General features: G+C 40.1%; 1 protein-coding gene and 1 long non-coding RNA gene across 7 annotated transcripts in view; both read left to right on the forward strand.

Annotated features, from left to right (window-relative positions):
- Nucleotides 1–2,501, forward strand: part of DNASE2B (deoxyribonuclease 2 beta) — a 32,377-nt gene extending 29,876 nt beyond the window's left edge. For all 3 annotated transcript variants that reach the window (XM_027898381.1, XM_027898383.1, XM_027898382.1), the window contains 2 exons: nucleotides 1,300–1,497; nucleotides 2,056–2,501. In XM_027898381.1, coding sequence (XP_027754182.1) covers nucleotides 1,300–1,497; nucleotides 2,056–2,411 — 554 coding nt within the window. In that variant the 3' untranslated portion in view covers nucleotides 2,412–2,501. The remainder of the gene's footprint in view (nucleotides 1–1,299; nucleotides 1,498–2,055) is intronic.
- Nucleotides 2,502–3,829: 1,328 nt separating this feature from the next.
- LOC114064919 lies at nucleotides 3,830–18,528 on the forward strand. 4 transcript variants are annotated; one of them, XR_003572835.1, is made up of 7 exons: nucleotides 3,830–5,217; nucleotides 8,138–8,681; nucleotides 9,443–9,606; nucleotides 11,810–11,919; nucleotides 14,440–14,733; nucleotides 16,999–17,134; nucleotides 18,248–18,528. It is a non-coding gene; the product is annotated as an uncharacterized LOC114064919 (long non-coding RNA). The 4 variants fall into 4 exon arrangements; XR_003572836.1 differs by lacking the exon at nucleotides 14,440–14,733; XR_003572834.1 differs by lacking the exons at nucleotides 16,999–17,134; nucleotides 18,248–18,528 and having other exon boundaries at nucleotides 13,953–15,898.
- Nucleotides 18,529–23,263: the final 4,735 nt, after the last annotated feature.

The raw sequence follows: 23,263 nt of genomic DNA on the forward strand, positions 1-23,263 counted from the left end.
TCTCTCCATGGGGATTATTAGGATAATAATAGTCACAAGTGCATATCAAGGGTAAACTAGTCTGTGTATACAAAGTGCTTTGGAAACATAAAGTAGGATGATTAATCATTTTTAACAGTAATAGCTTGTTCAGCTACAATCATCTGCAGTTCTAAAACTGTAAGGCAACAACTGCTTGAGCTGAAGCAGTAGCTTTGATTCATCAGAACTATGGAGTATGGAATAAATATCACCTAGAATTTTCCCAGGTATTTTTTGCCACAAAAATCACCAATACTAAATATATTTAAAAAACCAAATAACCAACAAAATTGTAAGATCCAGAACTATCTGACAGTGATAACTGGTACTGGAATCCTGAAAAGGACTGTCAAAAGGCATTACAAGAAGTCATGCTGGCATGCTCCTTAACTCTTTTCACACTGTTTTTTCACTCTTTTCTCAAACCTCAAATCATATTAATGAAACACACATGCTGTGCAAAGTGGCAGGGTGGCCACACCTTAGAGCCATCTAAAGCAGGTTCCTGTTTGTGAAAACACATCTATACACATGTTCAGGGAAAAAGAACAAGAAAATGAGAGGCGTACGCTAGTGCTTTTCCTGCCTCATCCTCCCAGGTTCTGATAATCTGTGGTTCAGGGATTTCCTGAGCCAGAAAGACTGGATGTTCCTGATGGACTGGTCTTCCATGAACTCATCTAATGAGCCCATTTGTTCCCTTGCTCTTTATGGTATCCATGGCAAGGACTTCCACAGTTAAGATGAGCAGTGTTCAGAAAAGTGAATTTCTTCTGCAAATTCAATCCAGACACTGAAAGCCAAGTTCTGTTCTCCCTAAAACCAAACCAGACCCTCGGGCAGCTCTTTTGTTTGCATTTGGCTTGGCAGCTGTAACTGACTGGAAACTACTTCTGTAAATACAGACAGGTTTGGATTTACACATGCTGTCTGAGTGCTGTGTGGCTGCACAGAGGCTTGAGGATGAGCATGGGTGGAAGTGGCAGTGGACCAAGACCACCGGTTAACAATTCTGCTAATAATGAGGTGTAAGTGGAAAAACTTGAGTGTACTCTCCCAGCCAGTCTATGTGCTGCAGGGCCTCCTGGAATACAAAGCAATTACACATATTTTTGGCTGTTAAAATAAGATACTTTAACACTAAACTCATCCAGAGATAGGCTGTGAAGATTAGGAAGGACTTAGGTTTCCTTTCCAAGGCAGAACTTTGCTCTCTTGATTGCTTTGCTTTAGCCCATTTTAATTCTGCATGTGTTCATTTCTGTGGGTTTTTCTCAGACCAGCAGATGCTGAGTTATAATCCAGGAATCTACAGTTGTTCCATCCCTAACATCTTCCAAGCTGATCTCCCAAATCTGCTGAAGCTCTGTGCAAAGTCCAGGCTGCCCGTGGTCCCCTTGCGCCACCTCACCAAGCTCCAGTCAGCTCATGGGGAAACCTTTCTCCACTTTGCGAAGTCACACTCATTCATAGATGGTAAGAGAACCTGTCGCTCTGTGTATCACACATTCTCAATTAATTCTTAATATATTAATTGATATATTCTTTGACAATTAGTATTTTCTTTGAGGGGAAAAAAAGAAGTTCAGCTTCAGAAATAAATTAAACAGAGGGCAAGGAATAGTGTCCCATGTTAATATTCTCTGAGCCCCACAAAGCAAGAAGCTGTCTGGTCCATCCTAAGGTATTCAAGGATGATATTTTCAGAAAATTTATTTCCTGTTATTGAACAGTAACAACAAAGAAGAAATATTGGGTTTGAATCATCTGGGGTCTTTTTGTTATCAAGAAAATTTGCAATTTTTTTTGTCCTTTCCTTTTTTCCTGCTGGTTGTTTGTAACAGGTTTTCTAGAAGGAGATAAATTAGAAATGAACTTCTGAAACCAAAGTAAAATTAAGGGGAAGGGGCAAAATCCCCTCTGGCTGACTATGCATTGCAATGAAATGAGTGTAATTTAGAGGATGCTTTTCAGTCAGTTCTTAAATGAAGGAACATGAAAGACTAATTTCCCACACCCTGTGTTATTCCACAGATATCTATGTGGCCTGGATAGCTCAGGAACTGAAGACCGATTTGTTGGCTGAATCCTGGCAGCGTTCTGGCCAAAAACTTTACTCAAATTGCTCTCTCGATTACCATGTCTACAACATAAACCTAATAGGGATGCCATTGAATTCCACCTTTCATTCCATTAACGATCATTCCAAGTGGGCTGTTTCAAGGAAATACGAAGATCAGTGGACCTGCATCGGAGACTTAAACCGTGCTGCCGAGCAAGCCTGGAGAAGTGGTGGGTTCATCTGCACACAGAATGAACACATCTACAGTGCCTTCAGGCACCTGATAATCCACTACGAAAGCTGCACTGATGCCTCCACAGGGATATAACAGACCATGCCTTGCAACCAGCACAGCCCTTATCACATAGAAAGTGTGTGAAATATCTGCCTTAAAATCTATTTCCTCTCTGAAAAACGGCCCTCACCTTGTTCACTACAAAAGCAGGTGGTGTGCAGGCAAATTACGGCTGGTTTTCTCTGGCGTGGGACCCAGAGGCACTGCGTGTGCTGGGCCATGCTCTGCTCTCTGCCAGCTCCTCACCATCCACGCCAGGATGGGACAGGATGGCATGGGACAGGATGGCATGGGACACTGTGGCACGAGGCTGCCCTGCGCGTCACTGCGGGTGCCCTGCACAGGCACCCCTGGAGCAACTTGTGAGTGGGGCTGTATGTGGGATGGGAAGGACAACAGAAACCTCTCTCCTGAGCTGGATTGTCAGGAATGGGCAGTTAGCAAGGGACAAGAACCCCAAAATACCTCACAATCACCCTGTATTTCGGATGCTGTTGAGATAAATTACAGCATTTCTGCTCAGTTTGCGCTGAATCTCTTAAAGAGCTGATTAAATCCAGACAGGGGGATGAGTAGATCTGTGGATAGGAAGGCTTCATTTTTACATGATTCATTTTTAGAGAATAAATGTGCTTTAAAACATCTTTAAATCATCTGTAACCAATAGCTTGGGAGTATTTCTAGTGCTTTTATTCATGTACAGCAATCTTATAAACAAATAAATGTGTTCAAAATTTGAATAAGCAAAATAAGAGAAGAAACAATCTGTTGGCTGTCTCCCTCTTCCATCTGTATAGTTATTTGTGGTTCGTTACAATGCTTTATAGCTGCCAAAGGAAAAATGGAGACAATTACGAAAAAAAAAATAAAGTGAAGAAAATATTTGAAGGAAGATGTTATTTAATCTACATTTTCACATTACAACAAATGTGACTGTTAATTTTCAATATCTCCATTCTCAGGTGTAGGACCTAAAGTTTTCATGGAATTATTGTAAAGACAAGGCTAATTTGCAAAATCCTGATACACTCTTGGGTTCAGATTTCAGAAGTGTATCTGCATTAATACGTTCCTAAATGTATTTATAGGGTTCTATCTCAGTCGTAGTTTTTTTCCTGAATTGCTAATATAAACTCCAGTCTGAAGAGTTGGCTGTCCCACTAATATTTCTGTTTTGCTGTGTTCTTAGTTCCTACCACTGATTCTCCACAAGTTTCTTAAAAGGAATTAGACAGAAAGAAATGCCCCACAACCACAAGAGGCTGTCAAATAATGTATCAAGCCTTCATAATGAAGGGAACTGTGCAGGAATAGGTTTCAAAATTAGCCGATCTGGATCAAAAGCAAACCCGCATCTCATATCTTAGTGAAAATAGTGTAGATAGCTTAGATATCCTGCACAAAATGTTTGTGGGGTTTTTTTGTTTGGTTTTTGTTTTGTTTTGTTTTGGTTTTTTTCTCTGCATATGACCCAATAACATTTGATAATTTGCTTGGTAATGTTTTCTCTCTGATGCTTGTGAAATTGTTTAACATATATACCTTTCATTGTTTTGCTAGCTGTGGTTGAGCAACACCTTTTGTGGCAGCAAAAATTGCCAGTGACACAGATGGTAGGGCATCACTCAGATAAGCCAAGATAAAATTAATCTGTCTGGCGCATCTTTTCATGGCAGGCACTAACCTAACCTGCCTCTCTGAGCTCTGGCATCTTGGCCGTAGGTTTGTGTACATGTGATCTCAGTGTACAGGGCTGGCGAGAAACCCTCCACTGGAGACAGTGATGGTGAGGCTCCCCATGGTGCATCAGAGAGCACCTGGACCTGTGGCACAACCTGTAATTATGGTATTTTCAAATGCTCAGCCTCAGCATTTGGGTTCACAGAGTTGGACAGCAAAGAGTCTCTGTCCCACTGGTTGGCACAGCAGTGTTACTACAGCCCTGCTTCCCAGGCTACAGGTCACCAGTCTGTCACTTGACTTTAAGTGCTGATTGCTGTTCTTAATTATTTGATCAGTTGATAGCTGTCGTAAGGCTAAACTACTTAAGCATTTACTGGAGTAACTTAAGCATTCCTCTTTCAGTATACCCAGGACCGGTTGCCTCCATTTTATACCTGAGGAGGTATAAAGAGCAGTGGGAAGGTGCAGAGAAACAGCTGTACCATACAGCAGTACAAGCACCTCAACATACAGACTCATTTCAGTGGTGTGGCAATAAACAGGTTGCAGATCTGGTTCTCTCATGTTTTAGCTGTAAACAGCTTTAATTCAGTTTTGCTATTGTTGTGTAACTTCAGTATTTGCAAATCGTAGTATTTCTGCTATACACATTATGAAACGTGGGCAGGCTCTTTGTTTCCCAAAAGAGACTGATAATCAACAAAATAAACCAAATAGATTTTTCAAGGGTTTGTAACTCAAAGACTCTCTAAGCATGCAAGACCCACTTACTCAACCTCATATGCCCTTACAGCATGTACTGTGATCAATCATTAGTGTGAAATACTTACTTTTTGCCTATTTTATGTGCATATATGTATATATTCATCAAGTTTTTAAATTTAAAAATATGCTGTTCTATTTTAAAATGCCAAACACTCAAGAAATGCCTGCCTGTCCCAGTGATTCTGTGTTGCCTCTGCTGCCCACTGTGACCCTTTTGACTGGGCAGGCTGGTTGCTGCAGAAGGAGACGTGGCATAGCCCCTCTGCAATTTCAGGGGGACGCGCCCAGCAAAACTGACTCTGCTGGAGGGCACAAGCACTGGACCCTGGCATGGAGAAGGAATAAAGCTGCCCTCTTTTCTGCAAACCTGGAGTATCTTCTCAGCGTGCAGGTATGGCTATCCTGACCCTTGGGCTCTGTTCTAGTTAGACTAAATGAGAACATTTATTATACATGAAAATTGTTTGCCGAGGGAGTAGGAGAGGTCAAAAGAAAACATTATTAATCCACTAAACATTACTGTACTGCAGCCAAGTTTGTAACAAACATAGCAGTAGGGATTGTTGTTTGGTATAAATTGCCTTGTAATCATTTCCACAAGCTGAGGCTCAGTCCCAGCACGCCTGACACACTTGCGAGGTGCAGGAAATGCAGATACAGCCTCTTGAAATACACGCCTACCATTTACATCTCCTGCCCTCACCACTGCTATTGCCACGCCAGAGCAAGGGCAGGGCTGCTCAAAAAGCCATGATGATTTTTCTGTAAACCCCTGTATCCCTGAGGATGCTTCTCTAGCACTGGTAATTGTGGGTCAGTAGGGCAGTGGTTTGCTGTGTTGGGACAGTGCTATTTTACACATTTAATGCAGGAGGTCCATGGATTTGACATTGAAGAAAAGCTAATCATTAAAAAAAAAAATGAAGACTTAAAAATTTAAACTGTTTGAAATTTAATTCCAGATGGGCAATTACAATAAATTGTAAACTGGAACACAGGCAGAGGCATTGCAGCCTGAGCCCACTTCACAGGGCAGCCTTTGTGATGGAATTACTTCTGGTGTCTCCACAATGACTGAACATACCCTGTGCTCTCATTATGTGAGTGATGAACAACGTATTGGAGAATTTCTCAAGGACACCTGGGGCTCCATGCCAGCTGCCCGCCAGCAAGTCAAAGGAAGCTTTGGGAGAAATTTCTCTGAGTTTCCCGTCTCCAAGGCATGCTAACTTAGCCTGGTGCTTGGACTTGTCACAGGGGTCCACAGGCATCCTTCTGAACCAGAGCAAAGTCTGCTTCAAAGTGTGCGTGATGGCACTTCTAAAAGTACAGCAGTCCTGCACAAATTAGGTTTTGATTATTTGATCATCAGGTTTTAATCATTTCACTGTCTGTAACACCCAGTATTCCACCTCTCCTTACAAACCACACACACTGCTCCCCTCTCAGTTTTGTGCAGTTTTCTGCTCTCAAAAAAAAACCAAACCCGGGAAATTTCCAGTAAACACATCTAATGTAAGCACCTGTGTCAAACAGGGCTTCCTCAGCTTCCCTGCAGCATGAAGGGAGAAGGGAATTTTTACAAAGACATATGGGCCTCTCATCCCTCTCTTTTGTTTAAATGTACAGACTCCTGGCTTCTGACAGTAGTGAAATGCTCTATAACATCACTGTGAGAAAAGTTTTTAATGTATCAAACCATCCTTGGCGTTATTAACCTAGTCACATAATTATCCATGGAGAAACTTACACCCATATGTTAACGCCCATAAACTATTGTGTGAATCTCTTTTATACCTTTATTTTCAGTTTCTGGGAAAGATACATCACTGGGTACTTAGTACAGCAATTGCTTCAGAAGGTGTAAGCTGCCTGTGCCCGCGGTGAAATGTTCAGGAGGCAGAGTTGTGCTGGAAGCGTCATCTGAAAGCTCAGTAAGCCAAAGTCTAACTGTGCTCAGAATGTGATGCAAGAATATGATGCACCTCTTTAATTGCACAAGAGATTTCTTAAAAAGACAGGAATTTAAAAATGAGAACAAACAGAAATTGATGGTAGACTAAGTGTGAAAAAAACCATCTCGTAGGGAACAAATTCTTCATAGTACAAGGCAGAGAGCCTGATCTGAAATTCCAAGCTAGGATAGCAATATCAGTGTTTTCTAGATATCCTTATACCTTGAGTATATCTGTGTATAAAGTGTCATATCTGACACTTTTCTATTTAGACTGGAGATACCAGAATAAAGATCTAATCTGCTGAATTTTCTCATAATCCTTATAAATTTGGTATGAAGGCAGTAAAAGAAGTTGTGTTATGAACCCAGAAATCAGTTGTAGCACTCTCAGGTCTTGGCCTCAGACAGCATAATCTAACTTTTTAATGCAGATCTATTGTATGCTTATCTTTACAGTTTTATTTATCCCAGTATTACAAATATGCTATTCTATGCATATGTGATATGTTCATTTTACTAAAACTGTTAAATACAAAACATTAGGACGTGAGAAATATATCTTGCTTTTTATAAATAGCTGTGTTACACTTTTACTCAAGTGATTTTACTAAGTCCTTTTGATTTTATTTTTTCATTTGCCTTTGCTTGACTTTTCTTCACAAGGTGTCTGGTGACTATTCTGATTCTTCTGTAAGAGGGATAAAAGTAAGGAACATCCTTCCCCTCCTTTGATCACTTTGCAGCTTGGGAACCGCAAAGCCATACTCAAATATTCAAAGCTTACCGGAGCAGAGCATAGCATTTAATGTTGCATGCTAGAGTAAAGGCAATTGCTACAAGTGGTTCACTGTAGACCAGTAGTTTTAGCATTGCCTAATTTATTAATCATAGAAATGTTGCATGCAAATTAGCCACAGAGTTGTGCATCATAATACAGTAATGCAAAAATCTGTCTTTGCATGTATTAATGCCCGCAAATTATGGATATCACACTACAGCATTACACGGTTTCCTCATTACATTCCAAAACTTGCCAAATGCTCACTAAAAGCTGTGTTACTGATGTTTTCTTTTTGTTCCTTACTTCTGGCTTTCTAAAGTGTGAGAGTATTTAGCTCCGGGGCATTATTGTGTCTTCCTTTCTGGGCTAACATTCTGCCAGCCAACCAACTTGCTATAGTGCAGCTTAAAAATGTATTTTTGCACTGGTATGAGAATGGTCTGCACCACTGTCCTTCCCTGCTCTGAAAGCTGCTACATTTCATGTCCTGAGCTTGTAAATCTAGGCATTCCACAAGGGAAATCTGCATCTTTTCCTCTCTTGCTTTTTTAATGCTCCAAATATTTCTTTCAGGAAAGTCAAGGTGAGAATAAAGCAACTGACAGTGTTGCATAGAATATTTTGCAAAAAAAGACCATGGAAGAATTTCTGCACAGCAAATAGGGATAATTTGTGAGTTATAGTGCCAGCCACTCACCAACTTGCCCTCCTCTTACTGTCAAAAGATGGGAAGAAACAGAGAAATGGGAGCAAAGAGAGTTTGCAGGAAAAAGGGAGAAGAAGGAATAAGACAACTGCAGGTGAGCAAGACAGAGACAGCAAGGGAAGAGCAGAAGGAGCGTTAGGATTGTCAGCACCAAGGAGGTCAGAGACCTTGGGTGTGATGACAGAGAAACCTTAGGAGTTAGCTGTGCAAAAATCCAGTTTACAGGATATTTAATTTACTATGATAGATACTTCACATCTATCCATTTTACAGTCTCCATAGGCTACGCCGCAGAGATAAAAATGAAAGGCTTAAACTGAAGTGACTTAGCCAAGTACTAAACAAACACAAAACAAACCAACACCCTAGAGGAAGTCGCTACCTTTCTGTTACCAAACTACAAGAGGTGAGGTAAGGCAAAGTCAAAAGCATTAAATAGATAAAAGTAGGTGAGAGAAATTCATAAGCTAGGCTAAGCAGTTTGAACCACACATATTTGAACAAGATGCTAAACCATTCTTTTAAAAGAAGGAAGCAACGATTAAGGTTTAAAGCCCAAACAAAAATACAATAAAAACAAGAGACACAAAACATTAAGAGGAGTAACTGCAGATCATTTCATTACAGCTGGTGATGCTAAAGTGAGGTGCATTCATTCTTGTAGTGCTGAGGGAATGGCAGGCAAAAAAAGTAATACAAATACAAAAGAAAATAAACAGAAAATACACAGAAAATACACAGAAATAAGCAAACTGATGCCTTTAACACTTTGCTTTGGAGATTATTATTACAGATACAACATATGGTCCATTATTGTCAGGTTAAAAATCAAGCTTTGTTTAGAAACCTCCTTCAGTTTCATCTCTGATCCTGCTTTGCTCTCCAGCACTAAACAAACTACCACTGGTCTAATATAGTAGTTTCTCACTGCACTGAGTGTCAAAATCAGAAAGGTATTCCTAGGTATTACTTACTGTCACTTGGCTCATGGTGGCTGTTTTGTCACCTCCTGGTCTTGGGTCCCACAGAGGAATAATGGCAGTATAGAAGCTGTAGCTCTATAAAAAGTGTCATCTTAATATCAGAGGAGGAGCTAGCCATAAGGGGTTGGCTTCACAAATGTAAATATTTCATAATTTATTTAGCAACGTGGCTTTTCTTTTTCCCCCCAGGCAAAAACTTTAACAAAGGAATGGGTCTGCTGCAACAAAGGAAATAACAGCAAAAGCAGGGACAAGGACACATCCTAACCCCACTAATATCAGCAGGAATTTGCCTTCATCTTCAGTGGGAACACAACTTCAAAGACATAGGTATCACCCATAAAACCTGAAGGGTAAAATCTGAACCTTCCATAGTCTATGACACAAACTGTCTTTAGAGGGTGATAGCATAGTCCTGACATGATGAAAATGTCCCCTGCAGGAGTTGCACGTCCTTGTCCTGACCACAGCCTTGTCCCCAGCACTGCCAGAGTGGCTGTTAGGACAGACCTCAGAGAGGTCTCATGCATAGGCAGCTTCTTTGAGAGAACTTCTCTGAGGCAGGACTACACAGGAGCTGGCCAGAGAGGAACTTCCCCTTGGTGGACACTTTGTCTCTCTTTGTTCATGGCTGTACTTTCAGAGTCCAAGTCAGGAAGAAGTGACATCCCCACCTTTAGAGGTGTACTTTTTTACATCTGAGTAACTTAAGATACTCTTTCAAGGCCTATCTCTGGCAGAATGAAGGCTGAAAGCTGTATCTCCTCAGTCCTACTTTGTGTTGTTAGAACTGAGGGAGATGGGCCATGTGGATATAAAGACTCTTCTCTAGGGAGATTTAAGATCTCCCTTGAGGACTAAGAACATCTTCTGGGTGCACACTGCCTGCTAAATGCTATGAATGTGGGAAAGCCAGGATGAGGGAACTCATTCCTGAGTACCTCTGCAGGTCTTGTTTTGGTACTGGCACCATATAGCAAAGTAGAAATAAAAAGAGCAGAGATACCATTCTTCTCCTAACAGCAGAATTTGTTTCCCTCTCGTTCCTTTGGATGACTCCCTGTGCTTCTGTTGCTGGGAGCACATAATGGAACATGGTATCAAGTCACTGTATGTGTGTAATGTGCAATCTGGAGAGGTTGTTACACCCTTGATGAGTGAGTTTATCTGTTCCTCCTGCTACTGTTTTAGCTCTATGAGAAAAGGTACCCCTCTGTCCTTCATTATTCCTTGGTCACCAAAATAAGTCTGACAACACAGACACTTTCAAATAAACCAAATTCCAAAGAATGGTAGGTGTTTCAGGAAAATGTTCCATGGAAGTGTGTACCCTAACTAAGGCCTCTCCACTGATTTAAATTTCAGATGTTTCATATGGCATCTGCACCACCAGACCATTGCAGGCTGTATCAAGAAAGCAAGAAACCCTTTCAGAAAAGCACCTTTAAAATAACTATGTTTAACATATGCTAATATGTCTGTGTACTGTACAGCAATGATTTTCAGTCCCTGGGTGTAAAGACATTAGTGTAACATTAGTAAGTAACCTTTAATAAAGCCACAAATATGACTATGAAATAAAAGTTCATGCATATTTTCCATACATTTAATTTCTTAAGGAAGCCTGGAAAATTACAGGGAAATTTCAAAACCTTTGCTCTTTGGAAGTCAGACCCATCTTGTATGTCAAAATATACAATTGGTTTTTTTTGAGAGAGCTAGCATTGCTCAGGGCCCTGCCGGTACAGAGAACTTGAGATTTCAATACTTTTTTCTAAAATAAAATGCAGTAGTTCTTTAATGCTAAATTCCTTTGGATTCTAGTGTCCTCACTGTTAACAATCAGCACATTTACAAGCAGTCTAAGAAGTGAGGAATGAAGCATGTGGTTTGGCTGCTTTGAAAATCATATGCTTTGAAAATGCTATTTGAATTTGTGGGTTTATCTTGGTAGTCCAACTGAAATGACAATCAGCTAGACAGATAGGACAGTAAAGGTGAAACACAGTATTGCAGATAAGAAATTAATCTGTATTTCATGGCTCCCATCTTCTCTGGGTATATGAGCCCAGCTCTTTGTGGGATCAAGTGACACTTACACATAGCACTGTTGAGCACAACTGGTTTGATTATCTTTGCCTGTACCACAGTAGTTTAACAAAGTGAAACTGAGCAGCTTCATGGCTCTTACCACTTATACCATGAGCACAGTGTCTTCCCTAAGCAAGGGAAGTTTCACAGGCTAACAGCATTTGAAGTAAGTCCAGTATAAATTAAATGTAGTGTTGTGTAAAGCATGACAGTAAGATCAAGAGAGTAAAAATTAGAAGAGCCAAACTTTAGATAAATTTATGAATGCGCTCTACAAACGAATACATATTTGTGCAAAGTGTTCGAGAGAAGAGAAATATATTTCCTCTGAAAGGATGTAGGTGTGGCTACTGCAGTGTACCATGGAGATTAAAAAATATCCTGTTGCTGTGTTCTTGTTGTGTTTGAAGTAATAATTAGAGTTTGCGTCAAGTTTGAATGATAACTATTACCTTCTTCACACAGATTTTCTAAGCTTGAGAGACCAGTTTTCAAAAGCTCTCCAGCAAAGTTATTATGTTACAAGCATTACTCCATCAGAAGAAACTGTAAAAGGATGATCCAAAATACTCAGGGTGAGTCCTGGTTTTTCAGTATCTTCTCAGGATTTGGCTTCAAAAAGGAAAGTCAGCTTTTCTGATAGTAATCTTTCATAATTACAGATGAAAATGATGCAGCTGGCAGGTTCTCAACACCCTTGGAAATTGGACCTAACACATTCAAAGGCACAAGCCTTTAAAATATTTCACATGTAGACACTGCTAGCTAATATTCTCAATTGGAATGCATGCTTTTGTTCCTAAAGAAAACCACCAATGCTATTTCTTTTACTGCTGATCCAGATTTGTATCTGTTAATGCTTTGACTTTTCTGATTTGGATACTCCCAAAGGGAGTACTTTAAACTCCCATAGCACTGTGTCCTGGGTAGCTCAACACTGAAAAGGATTGCAGTAAGTCTTGTATATGGCTGTATGAACACACTACATATGAAGAGAAGCTTACACCTGAAGAACTTTAGTACTGTGAAATAAAGCATTCAAAAGTGAGGAAGTATAGAACTACTCTACAACTTTGATTTGGCCTGTTATGGCTATCCTTTACAACTGGACCATCTTTTGGTTTGTGTACAAAATCTACAGCTTTCTCAGATAATGTGTAGGGGGTTTGCTGGCTTTTAATCCTTTGTATTAAGTGTGTAGTCTTCTGGTATTATTTATTGCTCATTAGCAAGCTCTATCCCAGAACTTAATTCTGTCATAGGAGTTTCCCAGAACTTAATTCTGTGACAGGAGTTTGATATGTTTAGTTGAAAGAACAAGTGAGAACAAAATTTTATATATCAGCCTCAGCCTGGATAAAAGCCTGGAAAATTATACATTTAGTTGTTTAAAAAAAAAAAAATATCTGGAATGACATGCTAATAATCCTTGACAGAAACCTGCAAAGAGACTGCAATCATCTGAGCAGTATCTTCTCCTTAAGCTTTAAAAAAAGTACAACAGAATTTGCTATTGATAAATAACTTGTGTTTCGGATCCAGAGTAGTTTTGTTGGGCTCTCCAGCAATGCCATCACTCCATCTCTCAATGATTTTGTGGTTGGCATCATATCCACAATATCAGCCTTGCAGGTTGTGTAACAAGCTAATGATGCAACTCTTAAGGAAAAACATGGAGGTACTTGTAGGATGACAAAGTTCCACCACGCAAATACAGAAAGAAATAATTGAGATTAGGTGAGGCTGCAGTCAAACATGAAGCATTAAAATACTGTTTATGAACAAACATAGAACCAATTAAACTGAATTTGTGTAAACTATTTAATTAGCAGATTAGAAAGCCTGATGTTACCTGTGTGATCTTCTGGTCTGACTTCCAGTATAATGGAGAGCAGATTTTCCTGAACTCATTCCCGTCTGAACTAGATTGTATCATTTTAAGGGGGAAACATACATGTTGATCTAAATATCAACAGAAAAGTTACCATAATTCTTGGTAACCCTCTCAATGGTTAATTAGAGGTAACTAGAAATTAAGATTGCAGGTCTGGGATCTCTGTCTCCCAGAGCTAAGGCACGGATTTTTAAATGGATATTTACAACACAAAATATATTATATATATTTATATATTATTTATATTATATATAACATGAACATAAAGGGCCCCTGTTAACCTTCTATTTGATAAGCTAAACAGATGGAACTCCTTGAGCCCCACATTAGAAGGAGAGTATCCCTTAATCATGTCTCGTGTCTATCCTATGAAATCCTTCTAATTTTTCATCACTCTATTTGAATTTAGGACCCAAACCCCATTTACAACATTCCACTTTTCCTTGCATTGGCGCCAGATACAGATGAAGTATAGACCTCTCTATTCTTTCTCAATATTTACTTGCTTGGGCAATCAAGACTTGGCTTCCCTATTCTAGTCACCACGTCAGAGACACAGTGATTGTGGTCTATTAGTCTCCAACTGCTTTTCAGTGACTTTGATTTCCAGCAGAAGACTCCCTAAGAGATTTGGTGGGCCCTTGTTCTTTCTAGAACATATGTTCCGCTTATTTATTCATATAAAGCAAAAATGCTTTCACACTAATCTTGTAGGAGAATAAGGCACAAAGGGATGTATCAGAGGTTACCATGAAGTATTTGTGAAGAAAGACACTGAGCACAGAACAGATCTCCTGAATCCATACTGGCACTACAATATTGTACATTTCCATGGGAGGCTGAATTGCAAATGCCATGGCCAGATGCATTGTCAGCTGATGGATGCAATCCCAGTACTGAACTGAATGCTGTAATTTCTTTCCAGATGTATTTAAAACTCCTCTGGTTCAATAAGAAAGCAGGGCTTGAAGCCTCTCTCCTGCCAAAGGCAACCATGCCATACCTTCTCCTTCATAAATAATCCTTCACAAATTTAGGAAATTAAGTATTTTCCCAAACGGGAGAAAAATATGATCCATTTGGAAATACAGACAAAATAAATATTTTAGCTAATTAATTTAGCTAATTCTTCCTTGTCAATTTGTACAGTAACTTTTACTGAAATGGTGCTTTTGATTCTTTCCTCTGTCTCCAACTGCAGAGAACAAAGATTGTATTCAGCATCAGTCTGTGCTGGGTAAAGCACCAAACTTGTCAAACCATGCAGACCAAGCAAAAGAGAACCTGTGATAAAAGGTCTAACTTAAGAGCAGATTTCACGATGACTTCAATTTCTTTGTTCAGTCAAACCCTGTGCACCAGACAGGACTGGCTCTGACAAGCTTCTACAGAAAAATGACACAAAAGAGACTGAAATCTAGGCCACAGCTACAAATAATTCTTAGGAAGCTCTCTGGATTTCCTGGAGGGCGAGGTGTGGCTCTGTGCGTGGGAGGTAAACGCTGGTGTCTTTCTGTTAGTAGTAATTAGGTGCAGTTTGAGTTTCATTAATAAGAGCTACTTATGCATGCTGGAAAAAAAGTTTATCTGACACAGGGATTATATGTTACTAGCTAATGTCTTACCTTGTGTGTTATCTTTGTTATTTTGTGATTAGTGCTTTAAAATGTCCATGATATTTTATAAGTATATAAGAAAAAAAGTTCTGTTACAGAGAGTTTAAAATATAAAAGAGAAAGAAATCTCCTGGTAAACCTCCAAGTTATCCCACCAGTCTGTCTAATATTTTAGAACCACTTCTCGCATTAGCATTTGTTTTTATTAGCTTTAGTCATTTTGCTTTTGATGTTGTTTATAATTACTGCCAAATGCAAAAATAGGCTTTCCAGAAATTTACCAGGAACACCCAGCATCGAAATATCCGTCTTAAAAGATTTGATAAACCAGTAAAGAAAGAGTATCTTTTCAGGGGAAAACGGCTGGGTAGCCTTAAACAGAAGAGATACTGCAATTCTAGTGACTATTCATCAAAATCTAGTGATGCAAACAGGAAAAAAAGCAAACCTGTAATGTAGCTAAAAATGTCTGTTAAATTATTTTAAAAGTCCGTTTGTTACAGAGTTCAACCCCATACCATCTGAATATTATGGTAGTTATTCTAAAATTCTTAATTCTTATAAAACACCTTTTTTACTCCATTTTGAGGTTTCATAGCATTACAGGTTTTCAGGCCAGAAGAAAGCACCACGAGTCTTCAGCCTGACCTTTTGCAGGGTGCAGGTGGCAATTAGATCAAGTGATGTGTGCATCATTTCTGGGGTACATAATTTCTGGTGGAGATAGAACACTTCCTTTGGAAAAAAAATCCACCTTCTTGATTTAAAGATTTCAAGTGGCAAGGAATACTTCCCAGGCCTATCAATTTATTTTTTTTCCCAAGGTTTAGTTAGTCCAGAGGGTTCTCTCTAGGTTCTGGTTTTGTTTTATAATCAAAAAATGGCTCAGCTTTCAAACGCTACATCATTTAAAAGATTTGTCTTCTAAACTGAAGACTTCTATGATTATTCTCTTTATTTATGTAATTCAAGGTGAGTTAGTGCTCATGTAATTCATTGATGGGATAGAGATTAAGGTTCTGAAGCCCTGGTAAGAAGGGTTTCTGGATCCCAAAGAAACCATATACTCCTGCTTAACCAGTTTCTCAGTTTTCGTCTCGGCATCAGGGCAAGACATACTGCTCCACCAACCAAAGCCCTGCTGCTGTGCTCTCCACGTGTATCCATATGGACAGCATTCCTGTGTGCTCTTCCTTGCTTTTCTGTATTGCTACTTTTCGTAGTGCAGCCCTCCATCAGACAACTAAACTACGATTTTCCTTCCTAGCAATAATAGCCTGCACTTAGCTGTCCTAAAATACACATTGTTCAAGGTAGCTCACCCTTCCAAAGATTCTTGTAGAACTGTGGACTAATTTCTTATCACCTATCACTTTACAACGTCTGTTTCTTATGCAAATATTATCTTATAAATTTGTAAAATAACTAATATCTGTCACTAGCTATTTATACATGCTTCTCACTTATTAATAATGCTAGGTAGAAAATGATTCCTGACTACTTTTTCCCCAATTAAAAATGTGAAGTATATACTCAGAAGTAAGTGTAATATAGCCAGACACTGAAATGTGATAAAATATTTAAGCAATGTATTTTGTTTATTCTTGATAACATATATGTTGATACCGTGAAGAGTGATCTTCAAGGAGAACAACAGTTTCACTTGAGACCTTTTACTTTGTAACAGAATAGTTATACTTATTAGCGCAGGCAAATTGTGTTGCAATAATTTTGGACAAGGAGAAAATTCTTGTATATTTGGGGGCAACCTGCATGCATAAAAAAAAAGCAAAATTATTTGCTATACCAAGTTCTATTTATTTCAGCAAAATTATTCTGCTGCTGTACAAATACGTCCTAATGTGAAGTGACAGAAATTCAATAAATAAAATGAAAACACAAGGTAGCATATTCTGAAAAATATCTGGTTAGAAAGGAGTCGTAGTCTAATCTTGGATAAACTCTTTCCCTACGTGAAGGAATGTTTTACTAAGGCTGCTCAAGCTGTTTGTTATTGCCACCAGCAGAGAGATACAAGCACCACTTCCTACAAAGAGAACCACACCCTGCAAGAAGCACGAGTTTATTTCTACATACTCACATCACTGATGAAATGTTGCCACTGACTACCTTCCCTTTTACAGGACAATTCTTTAGAAATGGACAGTGATCTCAGAAGCAGCACAACGAATTCAGCAAAATACCAGCCTGGAAACAGTAGGTGCGGTGCTTCTTCAGTACTTTGCCATCAGTAGCTATTGGATAAACTTCTCAGAAAGTGTAATGTATCAAATTACAATTTTGTTGTTCATAGAATTTCTATTTGGGGAAGTATTCCAATTTTCTGCACTAGGCACTTGAAACTGCAGCAACCTCCATTACATTTTTTTCCCCAGGTAATATACAATTAATGCATTATCTAGTAATCTACTAACTAACCAGAAGTGCTGACAGACTTGTACTAAATCAAACACCCAGTATTAACCAGGCTGATCTGGATATCAGATTAAGATAATGTCCGGCTGTGCCATCTTGATAAATCCTGTGGGAAGAAGTTATTGTAATGTGAGTTATAACTACGTGGTTACTACTGTGTTGACATCCATACATAAAGCAACTGTGAAATAACTTTTTAAACTCTAATGAGTTTGAAACTCAGCAGTCATATGTATGTCTGTTATCCAGAGAAGAGCAACCAGGCTGGTGAAGGGACTCGAGCACAAGTCCTATGAAGAGAGGCTGAGGGAGCTGGGGTTGTTTAGTCTGGAGAAGAGGAGGCTCAGGGGTGACCTCATCACTCTCTACAACTACCTGAAAGGAGGTTGTAGCCAGGTGGGGGTCGGTCTCTTCTCCCAGGCAATCAGCAGGAGGACGAGAGGGCACAGGGCTTAAGCTCTGTCAGGGGAGGTTTAGGTTGGATATTAGAAAGAAGTTCTTTGCAGAGAGAGTGATCAGGCATTGGAATGGCCTGCCCAGAGAGCTGGTGGATTCACCGTTCCTGGAGGTTTTTAGGATGAGGCTGGATGTGGCACTGAGTGCCATGATCTGGTAATCACAGTGGGGTTGGATCAAGGGTTGCACTTGATGATCTCGGAGGTCTCTTCCAACCCAGTTAATTCTATGATTCTATGTATCAGACTAGGGAATTTCCATAATTTTTAAATAATACTTTTGCAAGGGTTTTTTTTGCAAGAATACCACGTAAAATGCCTTCTTTTTAAAATGCTCTCCTTTGCTTCAATTTTCCTGAGATTATTTAAGTCTTGCTCTGTCAGACTTCCAAAAGCTTTGCTTCTTTTTCTTTTTCACATGCACATACACACACCTTCTGAGATGTTTTACACAGACATTTGAATGCATCACTGATCACTGTTCTTTGCATGGTACACCAAGGGGGTACACCAGGCTGAACTGCTGCGCCTTCAAGAAGGGCAGGATGGGAGAGACAGGGAACTACAGGTCTGCCAGCCTCACCCCTTTCCCCAGGATGCCTCTGGAGCAAATACTCCTGGAAGACATTTCCTAGCACCTGAGATACACAAAGGTGACCAAAAACAGATGGTGTAATGTGGCTCTACCAAGGGCAAACCTTTGATGGGAAGACTGGCTCAACAGAGGAGGAGCAGTGCTTGCTATTTACCTTGACTTTAGGGAGGCCTTCAACATGGACTCCCACAGTGAGAATATTGAGACCTGAGCAGGAGTCCACTCTTCATCCCTTTCAGGAAGAGAGTGCCTCAGCCACTAGCTCTTTGGTCCACCATTTTCTGTATATCTTACTCTGCACACAGCAACAGCTTCAGCTAGAATGTAAGGTAATGGAAGAATGAAGACAATTCTCACCTCAGGAAAACCTGCAGGCTTGGGATTTGATTGTTCCATTGAAAGGTAAGATGATAATCTCCAGAGGCTGGAAAGTCCTGTCTTCTGTATCCCGCTTTAACTTTTGAACTACCTGGTAAGGAAAGCCACTATCACTAACTTTGCTGCACATTTTGTGCGTTTAGGCAGTCCCTGGGAAAACCTACCAGAGAGAAGCTGCAAGTGAGAGCATGAAGAATGTTTGTTTTGAGGGGCCTGGTAAGGCTCAGACATGATCAAAGCTGTACTAACTGCTCTGCAGTCTCAAGGCTGAGGCGCTTATAGGCATAACAAAAGCAGACCTTTAGGATACCTCTTCATTATCTACACAGCACCATGAAGAGACAGAAGAACTAGCTTTGAATGCAAGAATAAGAAGAGTGCCTTCACCTTAGTTCAGTACTCTGCTCCTTCCAGTTGGCCTCGCAGGCATTGCTCAGGGACCTCCTGCTGCACAACACTGCCAGGCCCCAGCTCGTGTTGCCTCTCCACATCAATTTATGCTGTTAAATATATGAGCCTCCCTGACACTGGTACACAGCACTGACTTCAAAAGCTGAGGTAGATTCTTCATCACCAGAGTGTTTGGAGGGCATAAAGATCCCGCTGAAGGTTTTGAGGACCTTAATAAAGCTAACCCTTGAGGGAACCCTAAGAAGCCACCTCACTTCTTAGTGATGTTGTGGTGTGACCTCACGTTCCTTGTATTGCCCCTCTCCTCACCAGTTTTAGATCCATGACAATACTGATTCCAACTGTGTAATGTCGGACATTTCATCCTAGAGAAAAATCAGTCACTTCTCTCTTGTGCTCTACTCTACTAACACACCAAGAATCCTTAGACCAGAGGTACTGCAGAAACTGTCCTCAAAATCTTCTGATATTCAAATTACTATTACCACTTGGTGGTTTATCTTTTTTAAAAACAATCACAAGGAATTCTGGCCCACTGATTCCAAGGGAAAATTGCATTCACCTTGTTAACAAGGCAATGTAACAACAGTCAAAGTCAATAATTTTAAAAACCCACATATACAACAGCTTTTTTTATTATTTTTCAAGTGAAAATCAATATTCTGTATGAAGAAATAAAAAATCCAATGTAGGGCATATCTCTCTTCCAACATAGATAACCGTTTATTTGGTTTGGAGCATTGCATTTTCCGGGGCATTTTGTTCAGTATAATGAATCTTGAAGACAAGTGGTATGTCCTGTCAACCTTCTGGTAATGAAATTAAGAAAAACAAACCAGGAAAATAGCAAAATGTTGGTTATTACTTAAACCACACACCCCCCCAAAACCCTGACAAAAAAACCCCAAGTGGTTCTCTAATAATTTACTGAATTCAGAGGCACCTTATCGACTTTTCTCACTTCTGTCTATATTTTCTAACTTATTTTTCTCTTCCCAGATGAATTTTTGTCATTTCAACTTAATAACAAAGTTTTTTTCAACTGTTCGAAATGACAGGACAGAATACATAAAAACAGTGCTCTGTTGATACAACTCAAAATCTTGCTTCACTACTCTGCAGCTGGCTCAGTGGTAATTTACAGAAAGGTTTCCTCCAAAAATCCTTAGTGCTGACTCTGAATGAATGTCTTCATTCATCATTCTCTACTGGAGAGCTTACTTGTTCGTTTACACAAATTAAAGCTACTGGTGGGGGGAGGGTGTGTTTGTTTTTTTGGTTTTAGTTTGTTGGTTTGTTTTAGTGGGGGCTTTCTGTTGGTTGTTTTGGTTTTAACCAAGCAGCTTCTTCTGAAAGATGGTTTCTTGGCAATGATATGTAAATTGTAAACTCAGGGTGTCCTGGTTAAAATGTTATTTGCACAGAACAGAGTTCATAGCGAAAACAATCAAAAGACCCTGGAATTCCTATGAAAAAATTAAACTAATACTATGCATGCATTTATTAGTTGGGACTTCCATTGAAGTTGTAATTGTACCTTGTCAGTGATCTCTACCAAGTCCACAATGTGTTTCTGGTGTATTTTATTACTCCTCCCCTGCCTTAGGAAGTTCTTGTATTTTTGTGTATCATCATTATTTTGTTCCTGTGAGTCCTTGGAAGAAAAGTATTTGAATAATATTAGGAGGTTGTCTTCCCTCTTGCTGGGAGGGAGAAAAGATAATGTGTTTGTTCCACGTGTGAGGACTCGGTGATCCCAACAAAAACACTATTGCAAATTGGAACTACAAACAACACAGAACTCCCTGTGTGCTCTACTAACAGCAGTGATGAAAATCTCTGCTAATGACTTTGAGAGATACCCTTGCAATCTCTGATATCTGAATCAGCTAGAGAGATAAAGTTACTTGGTTAATGTATTTTCAACAAAATCCTCCAAAATTCAATTACCATGGAAACTACTTATCCTTAAGGCACGAAGGATTGCTGAAATACTTTCTCCTGACAAAAATGGGAGTGAGGCCAGAAAAATATTGGGTTGTGCATAATAAGGCCTTTGATCTTCCCTTTACATTTGTGTTAATTAGAAGTAATCTCAATGAAGCAAGTTGAGTTGGAGAGCATTATTCATTTATAAGACAGAAGAAGGTTTAAGACCTTGCCTAGTTATGATTATTTCTAGATATTTTTCCATTATCTTCATATGTTTATGGTAACAGATTTCTTTTTCACTTTTCTAGTAAGAGAAACATAGTAAGGCAAAATCGTATCTGTATATAAAATTAGTAGACATACTTCAAGCTTTGAAAAATTCCTTGGAACAAATGGAAATAATCAGTCACATTGAGGCTCATAATTTTGTAGTCTGAGATTAAAAATGCCTCTAATTTAGCCCAAGCCACCCCAAATCCCTGAGTACTCAGTCTCTATAAATCAGAGTATGGTCTTTGCTGTGCAGAAACATTTGCACACCTCTAAGCAGGACAATCAGCTCAGGAACAGAAAACCTCATTTCTAGCTTTATGTAAATTGAATCTCTAATTTGCAGTAGGAGTTCTTGTTTCATTTTAACATCAAGTTTTAACAGACTTTAATGGAATAAAAATAACTTTTGGGAACATTACCATCCAAACCCCTATGGTTCCTATTAAGCAGATGCTCCCCACAACTTAAGTCACTGTGAGCAAAAGTCTGAATGTGGAACGTGTGCACAGGGTCAGGCATTGATGGACTACGATGTTGCCATCATGTAAACCCATCAGTGTGTCATGTCTGCTCAAAGCTTCCCATTTCAGTAGCTAACCCTGATTATAAATTACACTGCAGCAATAATACTTTGATCTTATCTCTACGTTTGCTGCTTGCTGAGCAATGAGCCTGGGCCCGCAGGTCCCTGGAGGTCAGCAGGCTGTGCCACCCGGGCCCCGGGCCCAGCTGTGTCCATGGCACATTGAGCAACCATCGTAGTGTGCCCTGGCAGCCAGGGGGGCCAACCCTGTCCTAGGGGGCATCAGGCACAGCATCACCAGCCGGTCGAGGGAGGGGGTTGTCCCACTCTACTCTGCACTGGTCACTTTGAGTACTGTGAGCAGTTCAGGGTGACACAAACGCAGAATCATAGAATCATCAAGGTTGGAAGAGACCTTCAAGATCATCCAGTCCAACTATCCACCTGGCACTGCCACTGTAACCCCTAAACTACTAAACCAGATCACCCAGAGCCAGATCCAGATGCTTCTTGAACACCTCCAGGCACAGTGGCTCCACCACTTCCCTGGGCACCCTGTTCCAATGCTTGACCATCCTAACACTGAAAACAATATTTGTAATATCTAATCTGGATCTCCCCTGTCTCATCTTAAGGCCATCTGCATCGAACTGCTTTGGAGCTGTGACTGGCCAGAACTGTGAGAAACACAGACTTGTGCTCCTTTGTTAGGGGCCTCTCTGGTGACCAGAGATGTTAAGAACTGTCTACACTGCAGCCTGTCAGCACAGCTCTGCACAGCTCTCACCAATTTTGCACTGCCGGCTAGCAAAGTTCAGATTGTTCTTGTATCTTGGTATCTGGAATCCAGGAAATCCCGTGATATCCTGACAAGAGATGGAGGAGAGAGAAGGAAGGTGATGCTGCCAAGCCCTGGAATCTTTAACACTGCTGGCTTTCGTGATTTATTGAGGTTGTTGCAGCAACTCAACACCAGGCATTAAAAAATCTCTGTGGATTTCTGCATTTAAATAAATAAATTCTAAACTAAACTAAAAACAACCAACACCTCCCTGCCCCCGAATTGTTCTTTCGAAAGTCTGGGCTCGCTGCCGTACTGCTCTGCCCATCCTGATGGAAGGGACCCAGACCCCACACCTCAGCAGCAGGTTATAAGGAGGAGCTCATATAAAGAGAATAGGAAGCTACTGGAGAGTTCGAAGGAGAGCTACGAAAATGGAGAAGGGTCTAGAGGGGAAGACATATGAGGCTGAGGTCATTTGGCTCATTCAGCCTGGAGGAGACGAAGGGGACACCTCATTGCTGTCTACAGCTTCCTCATGAGGGGAAGTGGAGGGGCAGACACTGATCTTTCTGTGACAGGACCTGAGGGAATGGCATGAAGCTGTGTCAGGGGAAGATGAGGT

This window comes from Empidonax traillii, unplaced genomic scaffold, assembly GCF_003031625.1.
Source record: "Empidonax traillii isolate 1590-97213 ecotype Southwest subspecies unplaced genomic scaffold, ASM303162v1 scaffold594:size396842, whole genome shotgun sequence".
NCBI classification, from domain to species: domain Eukaryota; kingdom Metazoa; phylum Chordata; class Aves; order Passeriformes; family Tyrannidae; genus Empidonax; species Empidonax traillii.